The sequence below is a fragment of the Lepidothrix coronata genome, unplaced genomic scaffold (assembly GCF_001604755.1).
Source record: "Lepidothrix coronata isolate B3197 unplaced genomic scaffold, Lepidothrix_coronata-1.0 Scaffold6, whole genome shotgun sequence".
In the NCBI taxonomy this organism is placed as follows: domain Eukaryota; kingdom Metazoa; phylum Chordata; class Aves; order Passeriformes; family Pipridae; genus Lepidothrix; species Lepidothrix coronata.
This window is the reverse complement of record NW_016690186.1, coordinates 4,598,505-4,626,121: the sequence shown is the minus strand read 5'-3', so window position 1 is coordinate 4,626,121 and position 27,617 is coordinate 4,598,505. Positions and strand designations below refer to the sequence as shown.

At 34.7% G+C, this 27,617-nt stretch overlaps 1 protein-coding gene across 1 annotated transcript in view; it reads right to left on the bottom strand.

The window, feature by feature from the left end:
* Positions 1–27,617, bottom strand: part of CCDC178 (coiled-coil domain containing 178) — a 176,535-nt gene that overhangs the window by 101,642 nt on the left and 47,276 nt on the right. Inside the window, 8 exon segments of the mRNA XM_017830823.1 lie at positions 4,707–4,792; positions 4,795–4,895; positions 8,363–8,465; positions 12,298–12,425; positions 21,479–21,543; positions 21,545–21,616; positions 21,739–21,834; positions 24,772–24,982. Coding sequence (XP_017686312.1) covers positions 4,707–4,792; positions 4,795–4,895; positions 8,363–8,465; positions 12,298–12,425; positions 21,479–21,543; positions 21,545–21,616; positions 21,739–21,834; positions 24,772–24,982 — 862 coding nt within the window.

Genomic DNA, 27,617 nt, shown 5'->3' with positions numbered 1-27,617 from the left:
CTTTGTGCAATTGACTTCCTCAAGGAATTCAGTATTACTTAAACATTTCAGGTGTGCACAAACCTGCAGCAGAACTGGCACACATTGGCTTTGGAAGGAGCTAAAGTTACTCTAGTTACACTTTATTCTTAAACTCTAAATCAGGATTAGAAAATTCATTATTTTAACTTTGGAGCTACAATAAGAAACAAGAAGTTGGCAAGGAAGCCTCACATCCTGGTTCCATCATGTTAAGTAGCAAATGTTATCTTCTCAATACTGCATTACACTTATACCTCATGAAGGGTGTACATCAAATTTCACACAACAAAGAGAATTTTATATTTGCCATACATTACTACATTCTTGTTAATATTAAAGGCTATCTCATGACCTCCTTGCATTGACACATTCTATCAGCACAAACTAGTCACCTGAATGTCCTTAGAATTAGCTAAGCAAAGAGAGAAAGACTAATCATGTTCCAAAAGAGTGCATGCTAATCCTCCTTCATGGACATGAGGCAGAATTCTCATATGTAATTGGCCAGTAGAAAGAGGATATTCAGAAGACCAGTATCTTTCCCTCAAACCAGATGGAGCCTTAACTACCACTGCAGTAGTTCTAAGGCACCAGTAAAAACAAAAAAGAACACTACTTAAGTCTAAGAACTTCAGTGTTTTCTTTCACTGCATTGGAGAGTGGCATGACACGTGGATTGCTCAAAAACAGTATTTTATCATCATAGATATCTAGATTGCAGGACAAAAAAAACAGTCCAACATTTTTGAACTGATAGGAGTTTGCATACTTAATGTTGTGTATTGGTTTTCAGTTAATTCAACTGAAAATTAAAAATGTAATTTTATGAATTTTTGACCATATAAGTACAAATACTTACTTCGTCCTAAGAAAATAAAGTAACACATACACTTAAGACATTCTAAAACAAATACCACATAATGCCTATTACAATGGTTTGAAATTTGTTTCATTATGAGGGAAAAGAACACATAAGGAAAAACATGAAAAGAATTCCAGGACTGTATCTTAAGGAAATGTCTCATGTCTGAAACTTTGCACTTAATTCGTCAGCTTCCAAGCCTACACACATCATGCAATTGCAATTTCAAGCATCAATTACCATTTTTCAATATGCATGTTTCTAGACTTGTACTAGATTTTGGATTACATTAAAACAAATTCTGGGAAACTTTGAATTCCCACACCTATGTAGAAAAGAGCTTCTTTGAAATTAGAACAGCACCCTTAGCAAAAAATGAAGTATTATTGAAATATTATTAGTGAAAACATTATAATCCAAATTGGTTTGAAATCTTAGGAAGAGATTTTGTGTTCGTAAAAAGAATAATTAATAATTGTTTTAATTAAAAAAAAATTTAGACCGTTCCAATAGTTCTCATTCATGCTGTTGAAAATACAGCAAGGGTTAATTTGCTTTTAATTATTATGTATATGACTTGTTTTGAATGAAGAAACATAAAACTATCCCTTAAAATTTCTATTAACCTCCTACTTTTATGTCCCCTTGAGTTTCACTCAGTGTTATTACTGTCATGGCACCCAACCTCTAGCTATGCATATTCCTCAGAAGGCAAGGTATGTGACTTCCCTGTGAGCCAATAAAATCAGTGGGATGGTTATTTGGGTAATTCTACCCGCACTTCCCACAGGACAGCATATAAGTTGATATACTGAGACTACCCAGCAGCATGGAGTAAGATTCAAAAGTCTATCCTGTAACATGGAAGTCCCACAGACCACTGTAACACACTGTTGGAAGCCACTGAGTCAACTAATTAAAGACAATTTTATAGCCAGACTATTTGTTATCTTTACCATACACTAACATGGAATAGCCTAAAGGGAGAAATGGCTCTCTAGCTTTTAAAAAAAACCCTCTGTTGTCATATATCTTTAAATGCAATTCTTCTGTTTATGTGGACATGCTGTAACAAAGCTCTTCAGTAAAATTAATATTGATTAACAGTATTTTTTGGAAGTAAGAGATGGAAACTGTTCTGAAGGTATTAGTGCAGCAAGACTGAAAAGAATGACTAGAAGAAAATATAATCTAAAAGATTAATAGTGAATTATAAAAGAGACCTAGTGGATTTTACCTAATACAGTGATGATAAACAGCTCCATGGATCTAAATCTTTTTTCCCCTATTTCTTAATTCAGCTTTCAGCAGTATATTATCATATTTCTATAACAATCCCTTCTGAAATATGCCATTTTGTAGATTATTTCATTAGTAATACTCTGAATACCTGATGAAACAACATATCAGGACCAGCTGTCAGAACCAGACATGGATTTTCTGATATATCCTTCTCCCGATGGAAAATGCTTTTCTATGAAAGAGAAAGTTCTCATAGGAACATGTTGATTTGTTTCAAAATGAAAAATATTTAAGTTAAGGTAAAAACATTCTGATCAAACATTTGCAGACTAAAGGTGGGTTTTTTTAATGATAACTGATATAAGGCTTATTTTAATATCTATAAAATTTAAATTAAATATTTTTTTAAGCAGATTCCTCCTCTTTAAAACTTCCTGAATTGTGATAAGGAGACACTATTGTTGTTCCATTAAAGGAATTTCTGTATATCCTTTTATATAGAGGAGAAATTCTCATTCAGTTTTAGAAGAAACATTGCTGAATTTGGTGCAATTTAAAGGTGCAATGATAAAGAAATATTAATCAATTTCCATCTTGTTTTCCAGTATCATGCAGCAGACAAATAAATTCATAAAATATCTGGAAAAACTACTGGGAGGTATGAGTTTCTTTAGGAGAAGACTAATGTTAATTAATAGAGTTAGGAAGTTATGATATTGCTACTATTTCAAAGCAAAAAAAAAGTCAAAGTATTAGATATTTGTTAAAGCTTTGTTTAATATATATATTTTGCTTAATATTTAATATTTAAGCTTTGCTTAATATTAAGTACAAGTCTGTATATGCAGAAGACTCAAAGATTTATACATCTGCACTTCACAAATATATTATTATGTGTCTAATAGCAAATACTAACGAGGACAAATTTGAATATTTCAAGAGAGTTTTGGTCATTTAAAATGTCTTTCTCAATCTTCAAAAACCACGGTAATCATTTTTACAGTTACTTTAATTGAAAGTACAATAATCACATTAGCAGCAGAAAATAAGCACAAGCAGGCTTGTTTCAAGGTTAGGGAAACAAGGCACAACATAATCATTCTGAACGTGATCCAGCACTCATTACAAATTGTTATGTCAAAGAATTCTTATCTGTGTGTTTAATACAGCACATATCGGCACTGAACCAAATGGCAATATGATAGTTTGGGGACTGTACAGTCTCTGTAGAACAGGAGGTAATGAGATGCTGTGAAAGTAGTTACAAACAGTGCAGTGATAAAATAGGCCTAGAAGGTGTCCCTTCTTCATTATACACGTACATTTCACCCCATTCAGTAGCATTCCTCTTAGTAAATCAAAAGTCACACCTTGTATTTAGCTGTGACATTTGTTACGTTTATGTGTCACAGTGTTGTCACTTGGCAGTCCTCTCTCCTGTGCACAGTCTCTGGAAGGTCTGCAAATCAGTAACTCGGCTTTCCAGCCCAATCGCACATGATATGTGTTCCTGCAAGAACCAGACACACAGATGCTTCAGGTTCACATTCTTTTCAGTCCTGATCTTGAATAGAGGATTTCTATCCCTCAGTGCACTGCAAGAGTCACCCCACAACATTTCTTTCTCTGTCTGTATCTGTGCTGAAATCTCTAGTCTCTTATGAAGATTCTTCAACTCCATTTCCCTTCATGATGTCAACAAGAAGGGTCCCTAGTTTCTCACCAAATTTCTCACCTACTTTAGGGTCAGATTGCCTCTTGACAAGAGATTGTTTAATCTCCTTTATGGATTAACAGTCCCGTCCAGTCTCCAGGAGAGAGGGATTTCTTGGTTGAATAAAGATGTTGCTCTCTATCCCCTTCCTGACAAGCTAATTCCAGCCTTCTTCTCTGGGCAAAAAGTTTTTCCTTTCTCTTGTTCTTGCTTACTAGCTTTTACTCACCCTCACAAATCCTGCACTTTTATTGCAGGACATTTTATTGGACCTTTTCATAGACCTCAGACTGGGATTTTCCATTTCACTGGTCTTTCCATTTATTACTGCATCATTCTCTTCCGCATAAGGTGTAATGGCTCATACCTGTCCATCTTAAAAATGAGGTAATGAGGATGACTTGTAATTCTGACCTCCAAACTGCACTGCTAGCTGTGCACCTCTAACTTTTTGTACTGACATATACATCTGCATTTCTCCTTAAGTAGAAGGAACTATGAACTAACTTCCCCTTTTCAGAGTTGAGTTTGTTTTCCTGCTTAAATCTGGCCCTGAATCAACCAAAACATCTAACAGCACTTCTTGCAAACTAAAAGATACAACTTATGTTGAGTTGCTTGAGGTTTTTGTTTTCACCTTAGCTATGAATACATATGGCATTACCATATATATCACAGCCTATATAGGAAAAATTCACTTTTAGATTTTCCAGTTCAAGATACTTGGAACAAGTTATTTTAGTTTTTTCAACTATCAAGACAGGCAGTTCTCACTCAGTATAATATCTCACTAGAATTTCTAGAAACCCTAGATAAGAACCTCTTGAACTGCTTTCTTTAAACTGACTCCAGAAGTCGGGGCATTGCTTTTTTTTATTTCTTTCTACCCTTGGGCAGAAATTCTCCATATGTTTTTTCTTACTGCTTTAACCTTTTCTCATATACTGCTACTTATCTTGGAGATTATTAAATGCCATCTGAACATTTTGTTGCTTAAACATCACACCACTTAAAATTTTTATTAGAAAGAAAAAAAAATCAATGAAGTAATCAGTGCTATACTGTTTTTTAGTATTTACTTACAGGTTTTAATTTTATAATACATAAAATAATGTCTTCTCACAACTAATGATACCCTTAAAAACAAAAAGCAGCTATATGATAGAGCTTATCATGAATGTTTAGACCACCTAGACATTATGTCTATCAATCCATATCCAATGAGTCTATTGAGATACATAACTCTCACAATTTTAAAAACCTGCTTTCATTTTTAGAGAATGGACTGGTTCAGCACATGTGAAATATTTCCTTGAATAACGATATTCTGAGACACAGAATGACCCCCTGACCAGTGCTATATTGAGTAACTACTGCTTTATTATTTATTGGGAATGGAAGAGGGAACTTCACACTATTTATGTAATATTTTGGTTTTTTTCTTTCCATACCTATTATGGTTGCTTTAACCTCTAAAGACTAAATATGTAAAGTTAAGAACTTTTCAGAGGTTTTCACTTGGTACTGAAATTCTGTTCTTTCAGGGTTTATATTTCTGTTACTTGTAGACAGAAGAATATTTAAAAAAAAAAAAAAAAAGAAAAAAGAAAAAAAGCTTTTCTAACTGATTTTCTGCAAGATAACCTAAACTAAAGCCTTGGAGGTAACGTAACAGTTAGCTGCTTAATAAAGACCCTATCACAATGTGCACACAAAAAAGAAAACTCAAGAGACAAGTTTAAGCCTACTTTTTTCTAATTTTAAGGCTTGGTTATGTAAAATAAATGTTATTTTAACATTAAAATAAATGATTTTTTAAAAATTTTAAAACAAACCAAACAGCCTAAGAAAGGGAAAAATCTGTCACATAACAATAAAGCTGACCACTCAGGAGCCATTTACACTGTCAAGATAGCAACAGCTGGGACCACTAATAAGCTGTTATCCTTCCTAGTGATTAGCTGATACTTGATAGAACACATGTATTTAGGAATTTCATGTTTGATTCCAAATTCCGGAGGTCACAAGTCTCTTCTGAGACTCTCTTCAGAACAACAAATCTCTTTGCAGAAAATTAAAGCATCTAAGGCCTTCTCTGAATCTAAAGGGGGGCTTAGTGAACCATCAGAAATAACGTAGACTTCCTTTTCACTGAAACACTCTTCTAGCCTTCATAATCTTCAGTACATCCCACATCTTAATTCCTGCCCTTATTTCCTTTCCTGATGGAGGAGTAGACACACCATACAGCAACTGATGCATATAAGGGGTGGGGGCTCAATATAAGCAAAGATGCTCCTCACACACACCTTGAATTCTCAGAATTTGCTCATCCTCCATCTAATTTAATTAGCACCAAATGCCACTGAGATAAAAAGAACTGAATAAGTGTATTTCAGGTTCATTCTTATATATTCTTATATATATTCATTCTTAACTATAGATATGAAGACATGTCTTTGTCTTCCAAGAGTGCAAAAACAATTTTTCAAAAGTCATTAGTATTAGATGATTTCTAGATAGGATACCTGTGGTCTGCCATTTTCCCTTGGTTAGCATGTTAGGCTAAATTTTGCAGTAGCATTCAGTTTGTTAGTAAATTTTATTGTTGAAAAGTATTCATCTCCAACTACTGTTGTTTTGAAACCATCATGACAGTGTTTCTATTTCACTCTAGTAACTATTACTTAGTGTTTTTATTGCATTAATTGTAAGAAATAATAAGTCAAGGAGCTGTTATTCAGAGAAAGATGCTACAAAGTACCCATCAAACTACAGTGAAGACTGAAAGCAAAGTAGGAACTCATTTACTTCAAGTTTCTCAACCAGTTCAGGCTGCCAAAAAAAAGGAAATAAAAGCCAAGACTAAATGTTAAAACAGGTAATCTGTTATTCCCAGTTCTTCTACCAAGTCAGGCAGGTATCAGAACTTTTATAAAAAGAAGAAAGATCAGTTCAAATAAATAAGAATATTTTATATTGAACTATATACATAACACAAAATATAAAAGGGAATGGCTAGTAGAGCAAACTTTGTTGAAATAGATTGATGAAATGCCATGTGATATATCCTATAATTAAAAACATTAATAGAAGAATAGAAGAATAATAGACTAGCCAGAAAGAAATTTTTTTCTGAATACTGTCATCATTAATCCTCACTAATGAATAGCAGCAAGAAATGAAAAAAGACTAGCAACACCAAACTCTTCCTCTCCTTTCCCCCTAACTCACAGTCTGCTTTGACAATCAGAAGGCAAAAGAATTCTGCTTGTTTTCAGCATGTCACACAATGGAGAAATTTCTGTGTGCTGTGCCTTCTATATTCAGAGAATGACAAAAAGTAACACGAGCCACTGTGATGCATAATGTGAAAGTCAGAGGGAGGTGTGGAGACTTTTTCTGACTGTAGAGTTCTTTCCATTAGATGGGATCTCTAAAAGCAGTTCTTAAAAAACATTCAAGTTTTCTTTACTTTGATTTGCTAGTTTAGAAGTTGCAGAATTCACAAGAAAACTCCTCTCTGAAGAGACAGACTTCTTGACTGCAGAGAAACAATGAATTGCTGGAATGAACTTTCAATGCCACTTTGTGTTGGCATTATCCCTTTCTTCTCTGAGCTTGAACGTAACATGTCACTGATATGAAACCACTGACTACTGGCTAAAGAGCTATGAAAAATGAGAAGGAGATTTTTCAGTAAGGGAAAGATACCCTCAGTTCCTGAAGTTCACTAAGTTCCACTGCACATTGAGTCCCTTTGGATCATTCTGTTTGAATCAAGTGTTTGGAAAAAACATCCAATCCCACATATTGAGCTAAAAAATTTACAAAGATTTTTTTTCCCCCAAGTCAAGAATTTTATGGAATAATCTCTCAACATTGACGGTACAGAAGTGAAGGAGATCACAGAGAGTTGTACTATAATGATGTAAGAATAATTTTTTCACTATTTAGTCATCCTGTACAATTCAACAGTCTGAGCTGCTTTCTTTTGACATTGCACAGCAGGTTCACCTTTATCCTTGAAGAGTAAGCCTGCTGTGCAATCAGCATATACAGCCCTCCAAGGCTTGCATGGCCTAGAAGACAGTCTGCATTATCAGTTGAATAGAGCCCTTTGAGACTATTTTCAGGAATCATCAGTCACAGTAAGTTTAGGTCCACATTTCTTAAACCAGAGAAGACACAAAGTGCGTGGAAGCCCCCAATAATTAAGGATGCAACTGACCATGAGTATTATCAGATTTCTGAAAGTAGTTTCGATACCCAAAATTCAGTTTGGTAGACAGACGATTTATCATTAATAACTTCTACAGGTGTGTTTAAACTACTAAGCAATGATAAGACAAAAATACTCCCAAATTATTGATGATAAGTGCATATTTCCTAGAAATAATACCATAAAACAACAAAAAACATTTTTAGTAATAAAGTAGAATTACTAATTTGCTTTTATTAAAGTAATTAATTAGCCCTTAAAATTTGTATATTAGGTAGGTCTAACTGCAAATCAGCAAAACGTTTTTTCTGTATTTTCTATTTGTATTTGCTTCATGTTCCAGAACTCATTTAATTATCCAAATTCATTTTTTGGGTTTTCCATAGTGTGATAGTTTTTAACAACTTAACTAGGAATTTAAAAAGCATGTGAATTAGTCAAGATTAGATTTCCAAATGCTGCATTTTAAGCACATGATTATGGGCAACAATTGATGACATTGTATATCCAAAGAAAGGAAACTTCTTTCAGAAGGGGCAGTTAAACAACTAGCACAAATGGCAGAATTGCATTTCTGTAAGAGAACAGCTTCACAAATCCAGTTACAGTTCTCCAACTTGTTGCACAATTCTTATATATGCTCAAATTTTATTATGGCACTTGTACTTTTGCAATTGTCTATGTTTCATGTGGGTATATGTGTATTTGTAGGCCATCATCTTCATAAAATACATGCCCCTTTTATTTTTGCCCCTACATATAAAATTTTTGCAAATAAGCACTGGCTTGCACAGCAAAATCATTATTAATGACAACAAAAACTAAAAACTTTTACATATCATCCAAGGCTAGAACTCCTTATTTCACTGTATGTAGAGTCAGTGCCTTAACTGGCAGCTTTTATTGCTAGACCATCCAACTACTTACAGAATGTAATACTGTTTTAGGCAGATACCTAAAGCATTTTACTTTACGGAAAAATCAGTATTTTTATTTGTCGTTCCCAGAGCAGTTTTTCATTTTGTTGCCTAACTAGAGAGTAGTCCTCTTTCAGATGTCAAGTTTTCCATAACATAATTTTCCTGTACTACAGACAGAGGAGGATTAAAGCACAGAGAATGACTCCCAAACTCCTCCCTACTTTCTTCAGCTGCAAGGACACAACTTGAAGAGATGCTGACATTAAGCTGCTGAAAACCTTTAAATTAAAAAGTGTTTTCACTCTCTACGGAAGAGAGGTTAAATTGCTGTCTTTTTCATAATAAATGTGACCGATGGTCACAGAACCCCAAAAATGTGAAAATTCATGACACAAGGAAATTCTACTTTCAAAAGCAAGAGTATCTGGTAAACAAAGCTGCAGCTTCCCTACAATAAACAAGGTAAACATAAAGCATTGTAGCAGTTCAACAGTAATAAACAGGTGGGAGTCTTCTATTTGGGTGATACTTGTAAAGTGGTCTTGCTGCATTAGATTTTGTAACCCAGACTAATGGGCTGTAAGCCACTATGTAAATGGGTTAAATTAAGAGGGAGGAAAATACAATTTGATTATCCTTATATATACACATATATACATATATCATTTAAGTGCACACATGTATAAATACGATATAAATTTCAAGACCTCACAGTTCACTAGGCAAAGAATGTATCATGGTATTTTAAGATCAGTATTTTAGAATTTTCTTCTTTAGATACTCGCCCATTTTTCTGGAGCAGTAGCCTTATGTATAGCCTAAGGATCTTTTTCCTTATGAAAGGACTGCTTCTGAGAGGTATACCTAAAAGGTAGCTATAAAAAAACAATCAATCAAAGCTTTTGTAACAGATGTTAGCATGGAAGGTGTGCAAAGTATTGGAAGAATGTGAGATTTTTAAGACCTGCAAACTTTGTAAAAGTGTAATAGGTATCTGTATAGAATCGGATGAAAATGTCCCATTTCTTGGAAGAACATAGAATCACTAGAAAGAAAATGAATATATGATAATTAATGCAAATTCCAGTCTAACTGAACTGCCCATAGAGAGGGTCAAACCTTTGAGGAAAAGTTTTAGGTTTAGTACCAGGAATGCTTGGTGAAATGTGATAGCCCATGATAAACAGGATGTCTGTATGATATAAACATGCACAAAAAGAAGCCATGACATGTTTTATGTGAAAGAGTTAGGTTCACATTTGAGCTGTGTTAGAACAAAACTGCCAATGAAGAACAATTATGCCTCTTTGACTTCCTGCACCTTTTTCAGGACTTTTTAACCAAAGCAGACAAAACCTGAAAATGCTGGCTTTTAAGCACATGGAATACTGTCCATTGGGTCAGTGCAATCTGGAACCAGATTATTATTATAGAAGACAGAGAATTTGCCATCAGCTTTTAGAATAAACAAACAAGAATGGTGAGATACTCTACAGTACGTGATCCAAATATCAATTGACTGAATATCTGCACCTTATGGCTTGCTATAGTGGATAACAGTTCAGTATCCTGCCTAAGCTGAATGAGTCCCTTGACACTTGGTCATTCAGCTGTTCAATACATGAACAACAATCTCTTCTTAGCTGCTGAACAGAAGTACTGTTGTATTATGAGGTAGAATTCATATGCTGTTATCTCAGTATCAAGCTTTTGACATTTAAATGTCAGCTGACCAAACTAAGTCACTTCAAATTCAGTGGTATGACAAAGAAGCCTTCACATTGTGATTCATCTTGCCTTCAAATAGATGTACTATGAAGCACTGAGTGAATTGCTTGATCAGTTGAAATTTGGAGACTATATTACTCCTGTATGAAGAATGCTACAGAACGGAACCCATTTCTTCCATAATATCCTTTAAGCTACACGCTGGACAAGCTTTAAACAGGCCAATATCTTAATCATGGAGAGCCTTAATATATTTGAATAGAACTTTAAATAACTTTTTCTTAAAAACCATAGAACGTGATTAGCAGAATAATATAGTATAATCCTGCACAACTAGAAATATTACTTATTGTTAAAAAAAGAACAGACCCTTTAATAAAGCCTGCCTTTTACAAAGCTTCGATTTCTACAATAAAAGAGGTGTATCAGTCTCTAAGACTGAAATATATAAGGTATCCAAGTAGTGTAACCAGTTCAGAACCCTACAAATAGGATTGTACATTGATTTACTCCACTTAACCAGGACAGTCCTCTACTATAACTGCTTCAGAACACCAACTCAAATATTGCTCAAACAAATAACAGATACAGTTATTTACGATTACTAGGAAAGGCAGCATTAAAAATAACAATTAAAAAAATAGGAAATAAATGCCCTGAGAAACATTGTTAAATTACTGGTTATCTGTATGCTGACTCATCAGTCATTTCCATATGTTCTAAGATCTATTGGTAAACATGCCATTTGGTAGAGCACAATCTTTAACAGAAAGAGATGCATAATCTCTATCTTCACTGTCGAATTTAGGAACCTGAGTGAATCAGTGATTTTCCCAATGCTTAATTTAAGATTCTGTCATTTATAAGTCTTGGAGTTTTTTCAGTAGAAATTGCAGGATTCTGAAAGCTGCTCTGAACAACATGAAAGCTTCTTTTTTGGTAATCTATATGACTTCCCTGTAGTATCTAACAAGTTTATACAATATGCAAGTAAAAGAATAATAAAAAATGAACAGTCTTAGAAAGAAAATGGTTGTTTCTTCTAAAAAGGTTGTTTCTTCTAATGCTTATAACCATGTTTATACAAAGCACAGTGTTCAGTAATGAAATTCAGTAATTCCCTTTCGTGAATTATACAGTTTAGTAACTGATACGGCAGATATGAGCTATCATTTACAAGAAGATGCCATCTGCTGAGCAAACACGCAATCAGCAGGCACTTCCTATTACACTGAAATTTTTTTGTTCTTTATTGATTTTCTCCCTTGCATTTCTAAAGCCCCTCAAGCAATCTGAGCCAGAGTAGCAAATGAAGAAAGCAAAGGACTTCTCAATGACCCCAATATCAATTCTGCTTTGTACTTTATGCTGTCTCAAGGCTATGGGCCTCATAGGTTAGTTCAAGCAAGAGAGAGAAAATAGTACATACAGTGCATGTGTGCATATAGTTCAAAGGCAACTGTGTAGAAATGGCAACCTAACCTCTGAGATTAAACATACTTCAAAAAAGCATTACAACATTAAACATACTTTGATACAAGCATTAAATTATTCACCTCTATGTCATTTAATTATTGCTGCATAATACCTCTTTTTTTTTTTTTAACTTGTTGTTCAGTTTGCTTCTGCTCTTTATCTAGCTTATCTGATCCACATAGGAGATCTTCTGGAGAATTTATGCATAAATAGATGTGTTCATATTCAAAAGCTATTGTTCTATATTTATAGAAAAAAAGTGTTAGTAAATACTGTAACAGTTACCATTTTTAAGCTTACTTTTGTTTTCCCTTCCATACCCATTTTTCCATCATGTATAAAAATGTAGGTTTTTATACTCTACACTTTGAATGAAAAAATGCGCTTTTAAAACAGAAATACCTCTGCTACTTCATATAGTCTTTTTCACCTTACAGAAAAAAAAAAAAAATAAAAAATCACTGCTTACTTTGCTCCCCATGCTTCTTTATTTTCTTTCTGCAAAGAAAGTTAGAAATAAAGTTCTGAAATCAAAATATATGTTTGGAACAGCTTCCATGGAATGTGTATAAAAAGCAAAATAATAATTTATTAACTATTGTCACTACCTCATGCAAAATACCGCTAAGGGCAGCTAACAAGAGGAGGAAGAAGAAAATAAAATATTGAAATATCTCTTTTTTGTTATTTTCATTAATTCATTTTATTATTAATTGGCATCTCAAGGAAAACAATTCCCATCTATTGTATAAATTTCATTTGCATCATTAATATGAGCACCAAATATTAAATGAAAGAAATTATTATTAACACATGTAGTAAGGGAAATTTTACATTAATAAATGTGTTTACATAAATAGTATAATATTTATATTATTCGATGTTTAAATTTATTTTAAAATATATTTAAAAAATCAAAATAGGCATTCATATTTCCATTCTGAAACAATAATTTAAACTTGTAATCAATGAGCAAGTTCTTCCTGGAAGTTACCAATATCTTTTGGATATCATTTGCACACAAATCTGCTTGTGCAAACTCTGTTTCCAAGCTTTTAACACATGGCGTAGACCATGATGTATAACTTATACCACACCTCTCTAGGTTTCCAGGAAACTAATGATGTGATCTTTGTCACATTGTTTCTACTTAGTTTCAGTTGGGGAAGGGCTAGCAACATTACTCACTGCCATGAATGCCTTGTTTGGAAAACACTATTAGTTATTAGAAGAATATTTTTTTCTTTTAATTTTTCAAATTGACTCATTAAATCTGCATCAAAAATAAACTACCCATAATCCATTATTGAACTATTGAACTGTTCAACAATCCCTGTCTCTCCTCCAAAAATGGGGAAGTATTACTGCATTCAGACTGTGTTAAGAGACCTTCAAATAGAGTAACACTAAAAACCTTGAGAAGAGGATAACCTATGACAAGTTATGTACTGGTAGTTGGATAATAGAACTACTACAGACTGATTCTGCAACAAAAAAAAAACTCTTGCTGAGGCAGCAGCAATTCTTGTATCTGGGCTTAGAGAAAAAATCTGAACTGAACAGTTTCAATAGATGTTGATCTTACTTGATTGTGAGAATGTTCTGTAACAAGTATATGGCTTACAGAAAACTCCCTGTCTTAAATAATAGCTAGTTTTCTCCCTATTGATTTGGAAACAAAAATAAAGGCATATTGCTTTTTCTTTTCTGGCAATATGGTCCAGTGAAAATGCCCTCCTCTTTCAGACACTTACAGAATAATCACTTGTTTCACATTGATTACTATATTTTCAATTTTGGTTGCTAAGACACTTTCTTGGGTGGGGGAGGGAAGGGGAAAGGACAGGAAGGAGGTTTCAAATATCTTTCCTATCATAAAACAACTTGTTGCCATGAACAATGCATGCCCACCTAATACATGCCCTCTGCTCTCTATTACCACTGCTGTAGCACTCCATATAAGCAAAGCTTTCAAAAATCTAAAAGATCATCAGATCTAGAAGAGAAAGGTCTAATAACGAAAGGAATATTTCTCAGTCAGACAAGTTTAGTTAGTATTCCGTCGGAGCACGTCTGGACAAAAGGTTATTTCTCTGAAATTTTTCCTGTAATTTAACCTCAGGGAGGGTTAATACCACTGCAAACATGGGCAATAGGCTATTAGGTCATCACTATACAACTGGAATAAAATGGCTCTTTAGCCATACTTTCAAGATGATAGAGGACAGAACTGAAAAATGCAGGAATGCTGTACCAGAAGTAAAATAAAGGCTTGGAAGAGACAAGTGTACTTGATTAAATCAATGCAAGTAGATTGAGGGACTGGTTTTAATACAAAAATCTTCTGTTTCTTTTTCTTATTATAGAAAATGGACCTCCCATGAGAGGAAGGAAAAACATTATTATCAGTAGCATCCATAAAGCAGGGAAATGAAGAAGGTCCCCAGCATGCCATTACTGGGGGCTTATCCATTAGTTGCTATCTTTAGCTTGTAAGTAAGAATTACAGAGGAAACAAGAAAATATTAAACAAGCTTACCTTTTGTAAGAAAATAGAACACCACAGTTAAAGCAGACAGAAAGATTTTTCTAATACAGAAAGCAAGAAAGGTCAAAAATAAGGCTGGAATGATGCTGTGTTTTATGTTGTATCACAGCACAACTGCATAGCTGCAAAATCCTGCTCTTCTGAGCTGTTGACTTCTATTTTCTCTTTCTTTTTTTTTTCATAATGACAAAAAAAATGCTAGTGAGTGGTCCAGACTCTACTACTTTTACTCATGGCTGTCTTTAAATGCATCTTTAGTTCTATATCTGCTACTTGTCTCTCAAACTCTTCTATGCTCTTGACATCTCCATAGAATCACAGAATGTTAAGAGGTTGGAAGGGACCTTAAAGATCATCTAATCACAATCACTCATGCTATGGGCAAGGACACCTTTCACTAGGGATTTCCACTCTTTCAGTTTGTACCCAGTACCCCTTGTCCTCTCACTACAGTTCCAGATGAAGAGTCCCTCTCCAGTTTCCCTGTAAGCTCCGTTTAGAAATGGGAGATATAGATATTAGATTCTGCTATTGACCACTTGCACAGTTCAAGGTCACAGAACAGAAGCAAACAAATTTTGTAACAAAAGCAAATGGAGATTGTCAGAAGCAAATAAAAATGGTACAGACTTTTCTCTGGGGAAAAAAAGGGAATAAAAACCTCAGAAGGACTTCTGTTCATCACAGTAAATCCAACATTTAATTCTAAAGAAAAATAGTCTTTGACAGCTCTCAGAGTAAACCTCTCCTATCTGGGACCATTGCAAAAGGACTCAAAGAGGGTTCTAACTCAAGGACTTACAGTGAAATACTGCAATGCCTCCCTCTAGTTTTGGCTGGTTCTTTTGATTCCATATGATTTTGGATCAGAATTCAACATCAGAAAACTCACAGCATGGGAGTATTCATTTCAGAATGAGCAGGAAGGAAGAACGGAGCCAAAAAAATCCTGTATTTCATAATAGTAAGAGTGGTGGTGTTAATAGTAGAGATATTTTTTGCAGAGGTATCACAGGTCTCCTTTATAAGAATGAAGAGATGATGAATCTCAATGGTTAAGTTGGTCAACAAGTAAACCACAATACCTAGAGAGTGAAATTCCCTCTCTTACCAAAAATCTATAGCTTTGAGATATATTTCTGACTGACTACATACCTGGGATGATAATACTAGTTATGACTTGCTGTACTGGGTTCGTGTGGCCAGGTTTTGGGAAGTGGGGGTTTATGGGGGTAGCTTCTGTGAGAAGCTGCTAGAAGCTTTGGCAAATCCATGTTGACTACTCCTGATGACTTTCTTGTCCTTGTGAAATGTGCCTGGAAAATGCTGTCCAGGATTAGCTGCTCCATCACCTCTCCATGGACTGAGGTGAGTCTGACTCATCTATAGTTCCTGGGGTCCTCCTTCTTGCCTTTCTTGAACATAGGATGATATTTGCCTTCCACCAGTCCTCAACCACTTCTCTCAGTCACTCAAGGATTATTGATAGGGGCTTCACTATGACATCAGCAAGTTCCCTCAGCACTCATGGGTGCATCCTATCAAGGCCCGTGGACTTATGTATGTCCAGTTTGTGTATTCCCTGACCTGATTCTCTTTCAGAAAGGGTATGCATTCTTCGCTCCAGCCTTTCCCTTTGGTCTCTGGGACCTGGGATTTCTGTAGGTTGGCTCTTGCAGTAGAGACTGAAGCAAAGAAGACATTCAGTACTGCAGCCTTTCCCATGTTCTGTGCCATCAGGCTCCCTGCCTCATGCAGCAATGAGCTCACATTTTCTGTAGTCTTTCTTTTGTGATCTGTGCATGAACAGAAGTCCTTCTTGTTGCCAGATTCAATTCCATTTGGGCTTCAACTTTTCTAACTGCATCACTGTGCTCTGTGTTTCTCCCAGGTTACCTGTCCCTGCTTCCATCTTCTATATGCTTCCTTTTTGTATCTGTTTTCCCTCGAGCTCCTTATTCATCCAATCAAACCTCCCAGCATTTTTGCCTGACTTCCTACTCATTGGAATGGACTGCTCTTGTGTTTGAAGGAGATGATATTTGAACATTAAATAGCTTTTTTGGGCCCAAATATAATATCAAACTAGCAATACTGGATGAGAAGAAAGTGATAAAAACAGCCCTTTTACCTTAAAGTGTTGAAATTTGTCACAGAGTCTCAGTTCGTATTTCGTATGATGAATGGCCTTGTACAGGATACTTCATACAGTACAGTGGTACAGGTTAGTAATATAGTTGATGAGTTCAAATTACAAGTATTTGCTTTTTGCAGAAATCTTAGGTCACATAAAACCATTTTAGTTTATTCCCTTACAAACAAAACTTTCAGCAGAAGTGAACTGTTTAATACGTGCGAACTTAAAACACCCCTCAATTACACTATTGGATTACACAGCAAATCCAATCTGAATCAACTACAAAAAAACCTGCATATAAACACTGATATTGCTTTGACTGATAGGATACAATCTCTATAATCTTAGAACTTAATATTTTTCAATATTAAGTTATAATTATGCTTTCAATATATCAAACAGTTTCTTTGAAGAAGAATGGGATTACTGAATAATAAACTGACACAACTGACTATAAATGATACAATTGACTATCTACTGAATCAGAATGATAAATCTAAATGGTATTGTGAGGACCTTCGCAGGATATACAACATTATTTCTGATACTTAGTCTACAAACCCACAACAGATTAGCACTTTTCACGCATTTATTTAGCTGAATTAGTGACCAAAATATTTCTGTCGAAGATCAGCTTCTTTAATACAAGGTGTCATTAGCTTAGTTATAGAAAGGAAGCATAATTTACCTTACAAAACCCAGAGATTTCAAACTGGTCAAGGACTAAGCGTGAAAGCACGCGCACATGCAAACGCGCACACACACACACACACACACACTGCACATTTCAATTTCAGTGCATGTGAAATGCTGGTTTCTAAATACACAGTCTTTCAGTTTAAATAGTCCTTGAAACACCTGTAAGAGAGTGCAAGCCCACAGTGACTTAACTACCCTTCCCAAAATTCAAGTTACAAAAAGCACAAAGGAAGTGAACAAAACACATTGCCTTTATGCATCTTGATGAACTACACCTAACACATACAGGCACTGCACAGGGTGGGAGCTGAGGGTTTCTTGCATGAATGGGAATCTTGCATGATACCACTACACCACTGGTGCTTCCCTACAGTCTCCAAATAATCAAATGAGAAGTCATTCAGTGTCATTTCACTCTAATCTACCCCAATGGATCTATTAACAAGAACCTCAGTTACCCTGCCTCAGAGGCAGGTCAAAACAAGGACTATGGAGGAAAAAGAATGGTCTACCAGAAATAAATTACCTGAAGAACGTAACACATATCCTAAAATATTGACAAAAGGTCACTGGACAATTAACTATTCACCTTGCCCAGGGAAGTTTTGAAACAGCCAACATGGAAAACCCTAAAAATGTCATCTCTTTGTTTCTTAAAATGTGTATAAGTAGAGCCAATCTTCTTTTTGGGAAGGCAGTGATTAAATGGCTTCAGAGACTTCTTTCAGAATGTCTCTGGTTATAAAAAGACTTAAATTTCAAAACACCAAAGCCAAGAGAGTATTTCACCTGAACAGTGCAGAGTAAGCAGATGTGCGCTGAAGCTGTAAAGAAATGAAAGGAACCAAACAGTAACTGTTTCATTCTGATTTCCTATACCTTTCACATGCAGCAAAATTGTTTTGACACACACAAGGCTACCCATGACTCTAGAAGTCAAAACACTTCAAGCAAGGATGCAAGAGGAACATAAATATTCCAAGCAGAAAAGCAAGTGGAATGCAGCTGAAAGAAGTTCTTTGGTGCAATGTGTACACTCTATGTACAGGTGTCGAAAGTTTTATCACAGCTTCTGCAGCTTACTCAGGAACTCTGTCCTCATATGAGAAGCATACTAAGTGTTTGATTTTTCTTTTCCTAAGCTTTCATACATTTAGCAACTGTGCATAGCATGCAGATCTGAGATTTTCTGATCTAACAGTATCACTAAGACATACACAGTCTTCATGGGAAATAGGTTAATATCAGGTCAAACGCATTGGTTTTCCCCAGCTTCTCTCATTCAAGATGTTTAACGTAATATGAAGGAAAGGTAACACAGATAGGGAGAGAATGTTCATATGGACAACAAATCCCAGAGTATTCCAGTAACTGGAATTTTTTTCCCCACCCAAATTTGCATAAACTTTGTATTTTAGATCCTTCTAAAATCAGTCCTGGAATAGTTTTGGGAAAAAATGAATTCATGATCATTTTCCCAAAGGCAACCCTATTTCTGGATGCTTCTATACAGCACTCAACATCAGCGTGTGTGATGATTTCCTCATCAATGCTGTCACCATAATTTGAAGTACACGTCTGAATGTAAAAAGCAGATCCCCTTCAAAAGACTTATAAAACATACTAGGAAAATATGATATCCATTTCAGAAAATGTAGATCTCTCTCTCTCACTCTCTCTCTCATATGAAGAAAAAGCACAGGACAGGAAATGAGACTATTTAAACTGCACATGCCTCTGGAATCTCAGGTGAGCACAAGATGCATTTCTTATATGAACTGCATGTTCTAAATGCAAGTATGCAAGGAAAGATACCCTGCCAACCTTTCTAGGAGAAATGTTAGAAGACAATTCTCTATTTTGCAGCTTTGTAGGAAGTGGACAGTCACTCTTTTTTAGTCATACTGAAGGAACCTGTCAAGGTTCTGTTAGGATACAGTTAATCAAAACAAGTACTCAAATTCTTAGACTAGCATGAGGCAGTGTGTTGACCCCTGTACTATATTTATTATAGCCTTTGGTTAAAACACTTCTTATTCAGTCAAGAACTCCAAAAATATAAAAGGCAACTTTCAAATAAAAAGACCTACAAAGAACCCTCTTCATTTGTCCTCTCGGTAACACGTAAGAGGAATAAACACAACTTCTAACTTTTAGGAGGGGTTAGCAATTGCTTTCTCCTTTAAGGTCTAATATGTTACATCCTAAGTCAGCAGTCTTGAAAGTAGAATTGAGAGAGCCTAAGGGTCCCATAAAATAGCATTCCAGAAAATCCTTCCAAGAGTTAACTTAAATTATCATAAGAAGGCAATAAATAGAAATCTGAGATTGTATCAGCCTAACTAAGAATTCTGTTTTTCCACTAAAGCAAGATTTAAAAGGTAATACTTCTGAATTGAATTCTATATTCAGCCTAAACTCATTATTTCCTCGGACTAGACTGAATCGTAGTCTGAAAAGATATTTCCTCTTCAAAGGATGGCTTTAGATCATCCTTTGAAGATATAAATAGATTTAGCTCCTAGAATCCTTCATTACCAGGAACTTGTCATAACCATTCTCTGTGTCTTGAATCTGAATTTTCACATGCATTTCTTGAATTCCTGAACATGTAGAAGGACAATAACCGGGGTATACTCACAACAATACTAATTATGTATGAAATAGATAATGCTCTAAGGATTTCTCCTGTGAATGTGCCCAGTCTTTCTAGGATTCCTGTAAAGTTTTGGTGCACAAGATGCTGTCAAGTAATAACATTTCTCAAATCTGTTTTCCAAGAACTCCCCTTTCAATCTGGATTCTTTGCACTTATCTGTATCTGTTCTTACAAATCTGAATTTCCTCTTTCAGCTTTTCAGTTAATACTTCCAAAATGGGTAAGATTTCTCTCCATTATGACAGGTATGATGAAATAAAAATTTTATCCTTCAAGAAAGATATCAATGAAATTAAAAATAATAAATTTAGAAAGCTCCATCACTAATTTTAAAATGTTCTAATAATCCCTTAAGTAGCTCCATCAACATCAGAACTAATGAAGCCTGGTTTATTATCCATTTGTGTCCCATCATTGATTTACTTTGGTATGTTAAGGTATGAGCTCTGACTTGGATCATTAATAAGAAGTATGGACATAGCTCCTCCTTTCTCTCATGTTTTTATCCCCTCCCTTTTCCAACACTTCTTGTGTGGCATTTTTGGGATCTAGTAAGGAATGCTTTCATGCTGACAAGATGTATTTATTCGACTCCGTCATCAATACCTACAAAACTTGTAAGAACCTAATTATCTTAAAGAACTTTTCAGACAATATCTTAAAGAAATCAGACAATAAAATCCAAAGTTTCTGGGAGGATAAAGAAGATAATCTGTCAGCTATATAAAATCAGCATATACCTAGTGTCCAAAGGCATAAGAAACTAAAAAATGGGAGGTTTTTTCTGTTATATTACAAAAGCGCTGAGAATATTATGTACAGTATAATTTAAAGTGTAGCTGTTTGGACTCAATAAAATGAAGAGTTGCAAAATATGTGTGCATAGTATCTTACAAGAATTCAAAGAAAATAAAGAAAAACAGTATTTCAGACTTTATATTAATAAATATCATATATGAAAAAAATCATAAAAGCTTTTACCAAAATGTTTTTGGGACTGAGGTTTCTGTTAAAAAAAAAAAAGAATTTCAGAATCTTCCTCATTGTATGTATTTTGTCTTTTGCATAACTATGTTTTTTTAAAGTAAAGATCAGAAAAGTTGGATGGTAAATTTCAGCCTGAAGTAATTTGAAATTAATGAAATATAATATTACAGACAGACTGAAAATAAAATTAAGGTTCACTTTTATAGGTATGTTTGCAGTGAAAAAATAAAGCTTGCTTCCTAAATTTATATTGCAGGCATTACCTATTTCTGATTTTTTTCAAAAACTCTTCAATTTCTCCCTCAAGTTCTTAACGTTTACATTTCAAAACTCTCCAGTGCTTCATTATTATTCAGAATCTTTTGTTTTATATTCAGTAGATCCCTTTCCTTGGTGGATTTCTAATGAGCATTAAAACTTTAAGACACCTTTATCATAAGTTGAAATTATTTCAGGTCAGCACAGAAGATTCAAGTATGCAAGCATTTTCACCTCATTTATATAAAAACAATAAAAAACGTACTAATTCTTCCACAGTTTTTGTAATTTCAGAAATAGCATCCGATATTTTTACACTCTCATCTCCTTGGTCTCCTATTTTATTATCCACATATTCTATCTAGAAAATATTTCGTAATTAAAAGTACACACTCACAGCCTGCTAATTCATACATTACTTATGTGGTATAAAGAAGTAGAATACCTTAAGTTTCTCTCAGCCCAAAGTTTTCCTTAATATCTCAATATCTCTCTTACTTCATAGAATCCTGCAGAGATTCATAGAATCATAGAATGATTTGGGTTGGAAGGGACCTTAAAGATCACCTAGTTCCAACCACCTCTGCCACAGGAAGGGGCACCTTCCACTAGACCAGATTTCTCAGCTGTCTTTCCTCTGCAGAGGTTGAAATAACATTGCTATCCTGGCAAAACTTACCTATGCAATTCACACTCACACAGTGATAAGAGTCTAACTGGAATATGCCCAGACAGCAAACATTTTGTTCTGTCTAGCAGTATGAAGGTTGGTAAGGGTCTTAGAGAGCACATGTGGGAGGATCAGTCCAGAATTGGGACACAAGTACTTTAAATGTTATGGAGTTTCCTACTGTTACCTCAAGCATACAAGGAAGAACAGATTTACATAGGAATATTTGTGACTAAGTCCCATCAGCTAAGGAGGGAAACAGTACAAGCTTTGTCTTGTTATCTTGATCAGAATGTCACAGCTCTGTTGGACTCCTCCAGGATTCTGCCAACTGTCCTTGTATGGCTGTACCTTCATAACTGGCTGGGGATTGAGAGTCCTAACTTGAATGGTTAGGGATTATAAAACATGATCTGTGAGAAAAAACTGCAATGAAGCACCTTTCCTAGTCTAGAAGGAGAAAAAAAGGCAAATTACTAAAGCTCTCAATATGCAAAATAGTCTAAGAAATATAGTGCTCCAACCCTGGCAGTGCTCAATGCCAGGTTGGATGGGGCTTTGAGCAACCTGGACTAGTGAAAGGTGTCCCTGCCCAAGGCAAGGGGCTGGACCTAGATGATCCTTAAGGTCCCTTCCAACCCAAACCATTCTATCATTCTGATTCAAAATACTCTTCAGGGGAAGTGTGAGAAAGACAAGGAGAATCTAGCTACATCTACAGAGGAGAAAACCATAACTGATTAAGTATGAGCAAAATGTCCCAGTTTTTAAATTGCTAGTACATAGGAAAAACATTATTCAGAAATGTTTTTCCCTCTTCCAATGTTTTTAGAGCAAACATTTTGACAGGAATGACTTGAAACACTGTCACACTGTGCAGGTAATTAATGAAGACAAAAGAATAAATGATTAATAGTTAAGTATGAGATCCATTTTATAAGAAGGGTTTCTTCTAATCTTTGAAAAGCAAAGCCCATGTAGATACAGAAAATAGATTTAATGCATACAGATATCTTTTGTAATGTAAATCTGAGTAACATGATAAAAAGAAAACTCAGAGTTTTCTTTACAGTGTCAAAAGTTGAAACATTCCTAATAGGTCATATATAAAATTTAAAAAACAGCATGAATTAAAACAAGAAAGAAGAGCAAGGAAAAACAATGCCGAAAAACATTAGTTCACATCACTCGTTCTATCTTCAAACTTATTGCTGTATGTGACAGTGGTCATGTTATAACTTGGATCCAATTCAAACCCCATTAAAGTCACTAATAAATAAACCCAGTATTTTCCCAATTCCTAAAATAACTCCATTGCCTCAGCAACTTTTCTATGATGACCAGAAAAATCCCTTTGAGCTTTCTGAATACCACTATTATTTATAAATATCTACTCAGTTCATTGGTTTAGCTATGTTTTTGAAGAAAATTGACAATGGCAAATCAGCTTTATGCTAAACTTAACTGTGGTTCACCTTTAGCATAAACTAAGGTGGCCACCTAATGGAGCAGTTCCATTATCCCTGTTGTGCATGTCTCTCTTTCTCTTGCGTTGGTCTTAATACCCAGTTAGTACATGTTGATGTATATCAGGTCATCAAACTCAGCTGGAAACATATGAAAAAAGAAAAATAAAAGGGAAAAAAAGGTTCACTAATAAGTATTGGTTCTGTTTAAATGTAGTTGTGTTCTGTGTATCAGTTGGTAGCAATTGCTGGCATCAGTAACAGGAAGAAAACTGTAATACAGAGCTGGAAAAAAATGGCAAGAACGTGCCCATTGGTGGCTCTAATATGACTGTATCTTCACTTTTGAAAGGGGATTGCCTTGGTGTTTTTTTTTTTAATTAAGATCTGGGCTTGTTTGGTACATTCAGCTTCTCAGAAATCCTCCATCTGTATTCTGGATTCCACTGGAGCCTTGGCAAGATGTAGATATCTAGATGCACAAGCCACGATGGTACTGGTCATATAAAAGAGAAAGGTTTTCATATTTTATTTACACTTGTTTACATATACATACATATAGAAAAAATAGCAGGTTTTGTTGTGGGCATCTAAATCCTGTTCTAGGCATTTTCTATTGGTTCCACATATGGAGCTGTCAATTAACTGAAAATCAGTCAGGGAGTGTGAGGAACTCCAGATTTTAGACTGCAAAGTACAAAATTTCAAAGTGAAGTCTAAACAAATATAGCAGAAAACACAGGAATTTTAAGTAAAATAGGGTCTCACTATGCATGCTGTGAAAGTGTATCATATGCCATCTCAGGTCAAAAAATCTGATCATTCCAGAGGACACTTACACTGTCCCATTAAATGTACACTTTCTTCCAGATGATTTTAGAAGATAAGCAATATTAAGCAGATATGCATCCAATGACTAAAAATATCCAAGTCACTTACTTTATGATATTTTTAATAATTAAAGCTGAAAAATAATACTGAAACAAAATAATGAACAAGACAGTTCTATAGAATCTATTATTTCTTATTTTTAAATTCATATTTGTATTTTTACTTTTACAGAGGACCTTAACTCTTAAAGATACAAAATATTCAGGCATTCATGTACTTTTCAATAAAAGATACTCATTTACTTGCTTGTTTATAAATATTCAAGACTCACTTTGCTGTTCCAACATTTTGCATCTTCCTGGATTTCTGCTTTTTGCTTCACTAACTCCTCAAGGTGTTTTTCATCCTTTATAATCTTCACCTCTGTTTCTTTTAACTTCATACAGTATTCAGTCCAAATAAATTCAGAATGCTTTAACTCGTTCCTAATAGAAATACACACAAAGTGAATCCATCTATTTGGAAATATTCCAAGGTAGTCCCTTTCCATAAAGGAAAATGTAAATCAGATCTGAATTAGTAAAGATTTATTTTGATTCTCTATTACATTTCTTGAACAGGTAAGCATGAGAGAATTTCAAAATATCTGCCCTGGCAGGTTCATGCAGTTTCAGCCAGATATCAAAACTACTCATGCTACCAGTTCACTTGCACCTAAACAGCCTGCCAACGTTGGATCTCTGTGCAGGTATTGGTGTAGCTAAACACAAGGCTTTGTTTCATATCTCATATGTTTACGAAACAAACTAAGAGTCAACACTCTGCTTGCTAGTGGCTGTATCTACTTCAGAACTATTTTCATTTAATCAACCCACTTCACTGTAATTTTGTGGACAAATGTCATTTGTGAAGTAAATTTTTTACCTACGTCAATTTTTCATGTTAAAAGGAACTTGTAGGCAGTGTCAAAGGAGGGGACAAGGACTTTCACTCTAAATAGCAGATTTAACAGCATTGTAAGAAGGAAAACTTGCCATAATTATAGAACAAGATAATAATAACTTCAGGAAAGCACTCCCACGTGACACATTTAGGCCTTATTATAGGTTGAAAAGAGGGCTTTTGTTATGCCTGTGTGTGGGAATTGATTTGACAAAAGGCAAAATAAATAGAAGGATATTGGGTTAGAATTTTTAAATGGCTGCTGGTGTTTGTACCTTATTTTTATTATTGTTTCAGCAGGCAGAAAAAACCTTCCCTGCATGCTCCCTAGAGAACGATTCTGGTCAATAATATATGTAAAAGTGTGCTTTAAATGGCAAAATAAATCCACCACAGCAGAACTAAGACCAACAGTAGTTGAGTTCTACAGACATCTATTGCATTACAACCCAAAAAATCCTGAAGTGTTGCATACTTAGATGCAGTTCAGAAAACAGAAAACAAAAATAAAGAGCCTTCATCACTAATTCAAGAGCCATTTCTACAAGATTATTTTATAGACCTTCTTCCTTAACTTGCTTCCAAGGTTTCATCTAGTGAAGTAAAGACTTACCTTGTGAAGTGTCAGAGAATATATTTTTAGCAACTTTCTGAGTTGTAGTTTTCTCATGAAAAATTACAGCACTATCAGCCACAATGTGTATGTGTAAAAGCAACAGCCTGTGCCATATGATGTACAACAGCCTCAGTATTTTCAGTTTTGTGCAGTCTTCATCATTTTCTCAGTGATGGCACTGAACATAAAGAAAAGAGTATGAACTGCAGAACAGTCTTTCAAGTCTGTGCCGCCACAAATCTGTCTTTCTCACACCTATCGATACCACATGTTATTCTAGTCCTCCTCAGATGGCAGCTGAAAGGTCTACTTTCTCTGTAATGCAAGCATGACTTTAACTACCAGTCTAGCAAATAGCTGGAAAAAAAAATTAACAGATATAGTAAGAAAAAAAAAAAATTTTTTTTCACCGTGGTATAAAAAGAACAGTTTTCTAGTTTTTGCCCAAAATGCTGATATTCCTAAAAACATCCTTGTCATTAGCACTTTTAGTTAAATTCACAGTCACACAAAATAGGTTGCAAGGTGCAGTCTACGTCACTCTCATGGGGTATGAATAGGAAATCACATAACTAGGTGAAACAGAAAATATACATGGCATATTTCTGTCAGTATAGATGATTAATTTCTGGTATTATTTACCTATTGCCATTATCATGAGTATTTTACTTACATTATGACTTCTTTCAAAAAGAACAAAAGAACAAAGAAATTTTAATGCACCTCAGAACAAAGGCTTGTTACAGGAAAATACCACACTTTCTTTCTTGCACATGAAACAATCTCTAGAGCCTTGATTTGCACCAAGACTACCAAAACAAAACAGAAAAACTGCCCACATTGCCCTATAACTGCTAAGCAAGCTGACAGCTGTGATACAGTGACAGAATTCTACAGGGAACTGAAAAAATCTTGCACAAAAAACTTTTAAAAAGTGAAATAGAAGGCAAGATGAAAAATTCTAACATCAATGAAAATGCAGAAGTAAGATTAAATGATCAATTTTCATTGAAATAATAGGCCAACAGCATGGTATCTCAAAGTCCCATATCTGTGCTTTGATATATTTACTAATTACATGAAAGAGCAACATGTAGTTAAACTAAAATTCTGCATATAATGTGATTACAATAGGCAAGGCCAAATCAAATTTAAAAACTTAAGAAAAATTTCAATGCAAATTAAGTAAATGGGTAACAAAAGAGTACATACCATTTAGTGTCCAAACTCAAAAAGAAGTAGAAGATCAGAGAAATTAAGTACATTTTAAAGTTCCAAATTAAGAAATGGGATGTAAACATCAGAAAAAAAATGAGATTAATATGTTCCTCTTTAAGTCAGTGACATGGCTGAATTTGGAATACTGTTTGCATTACCTTTCAACCCATTTCAGAGAGTTATATCACCGTAATGAAAAGGAATCAGAGTACATCGTGAAAAGGCCATAAAATACAGAAGTCTTCTGAAAGCACATTGAAAATAATGAAAGTTGCTTTAGAAAAAAGAAAGGAAGAATGAACAAAGTCCTAAGTAGAGGAGAATATAGCCTAGTGAAGAAGGTTGACAATACACAGCAATATTTATCACTGCATACATCTTAAGACTTAGACTCCCAAACT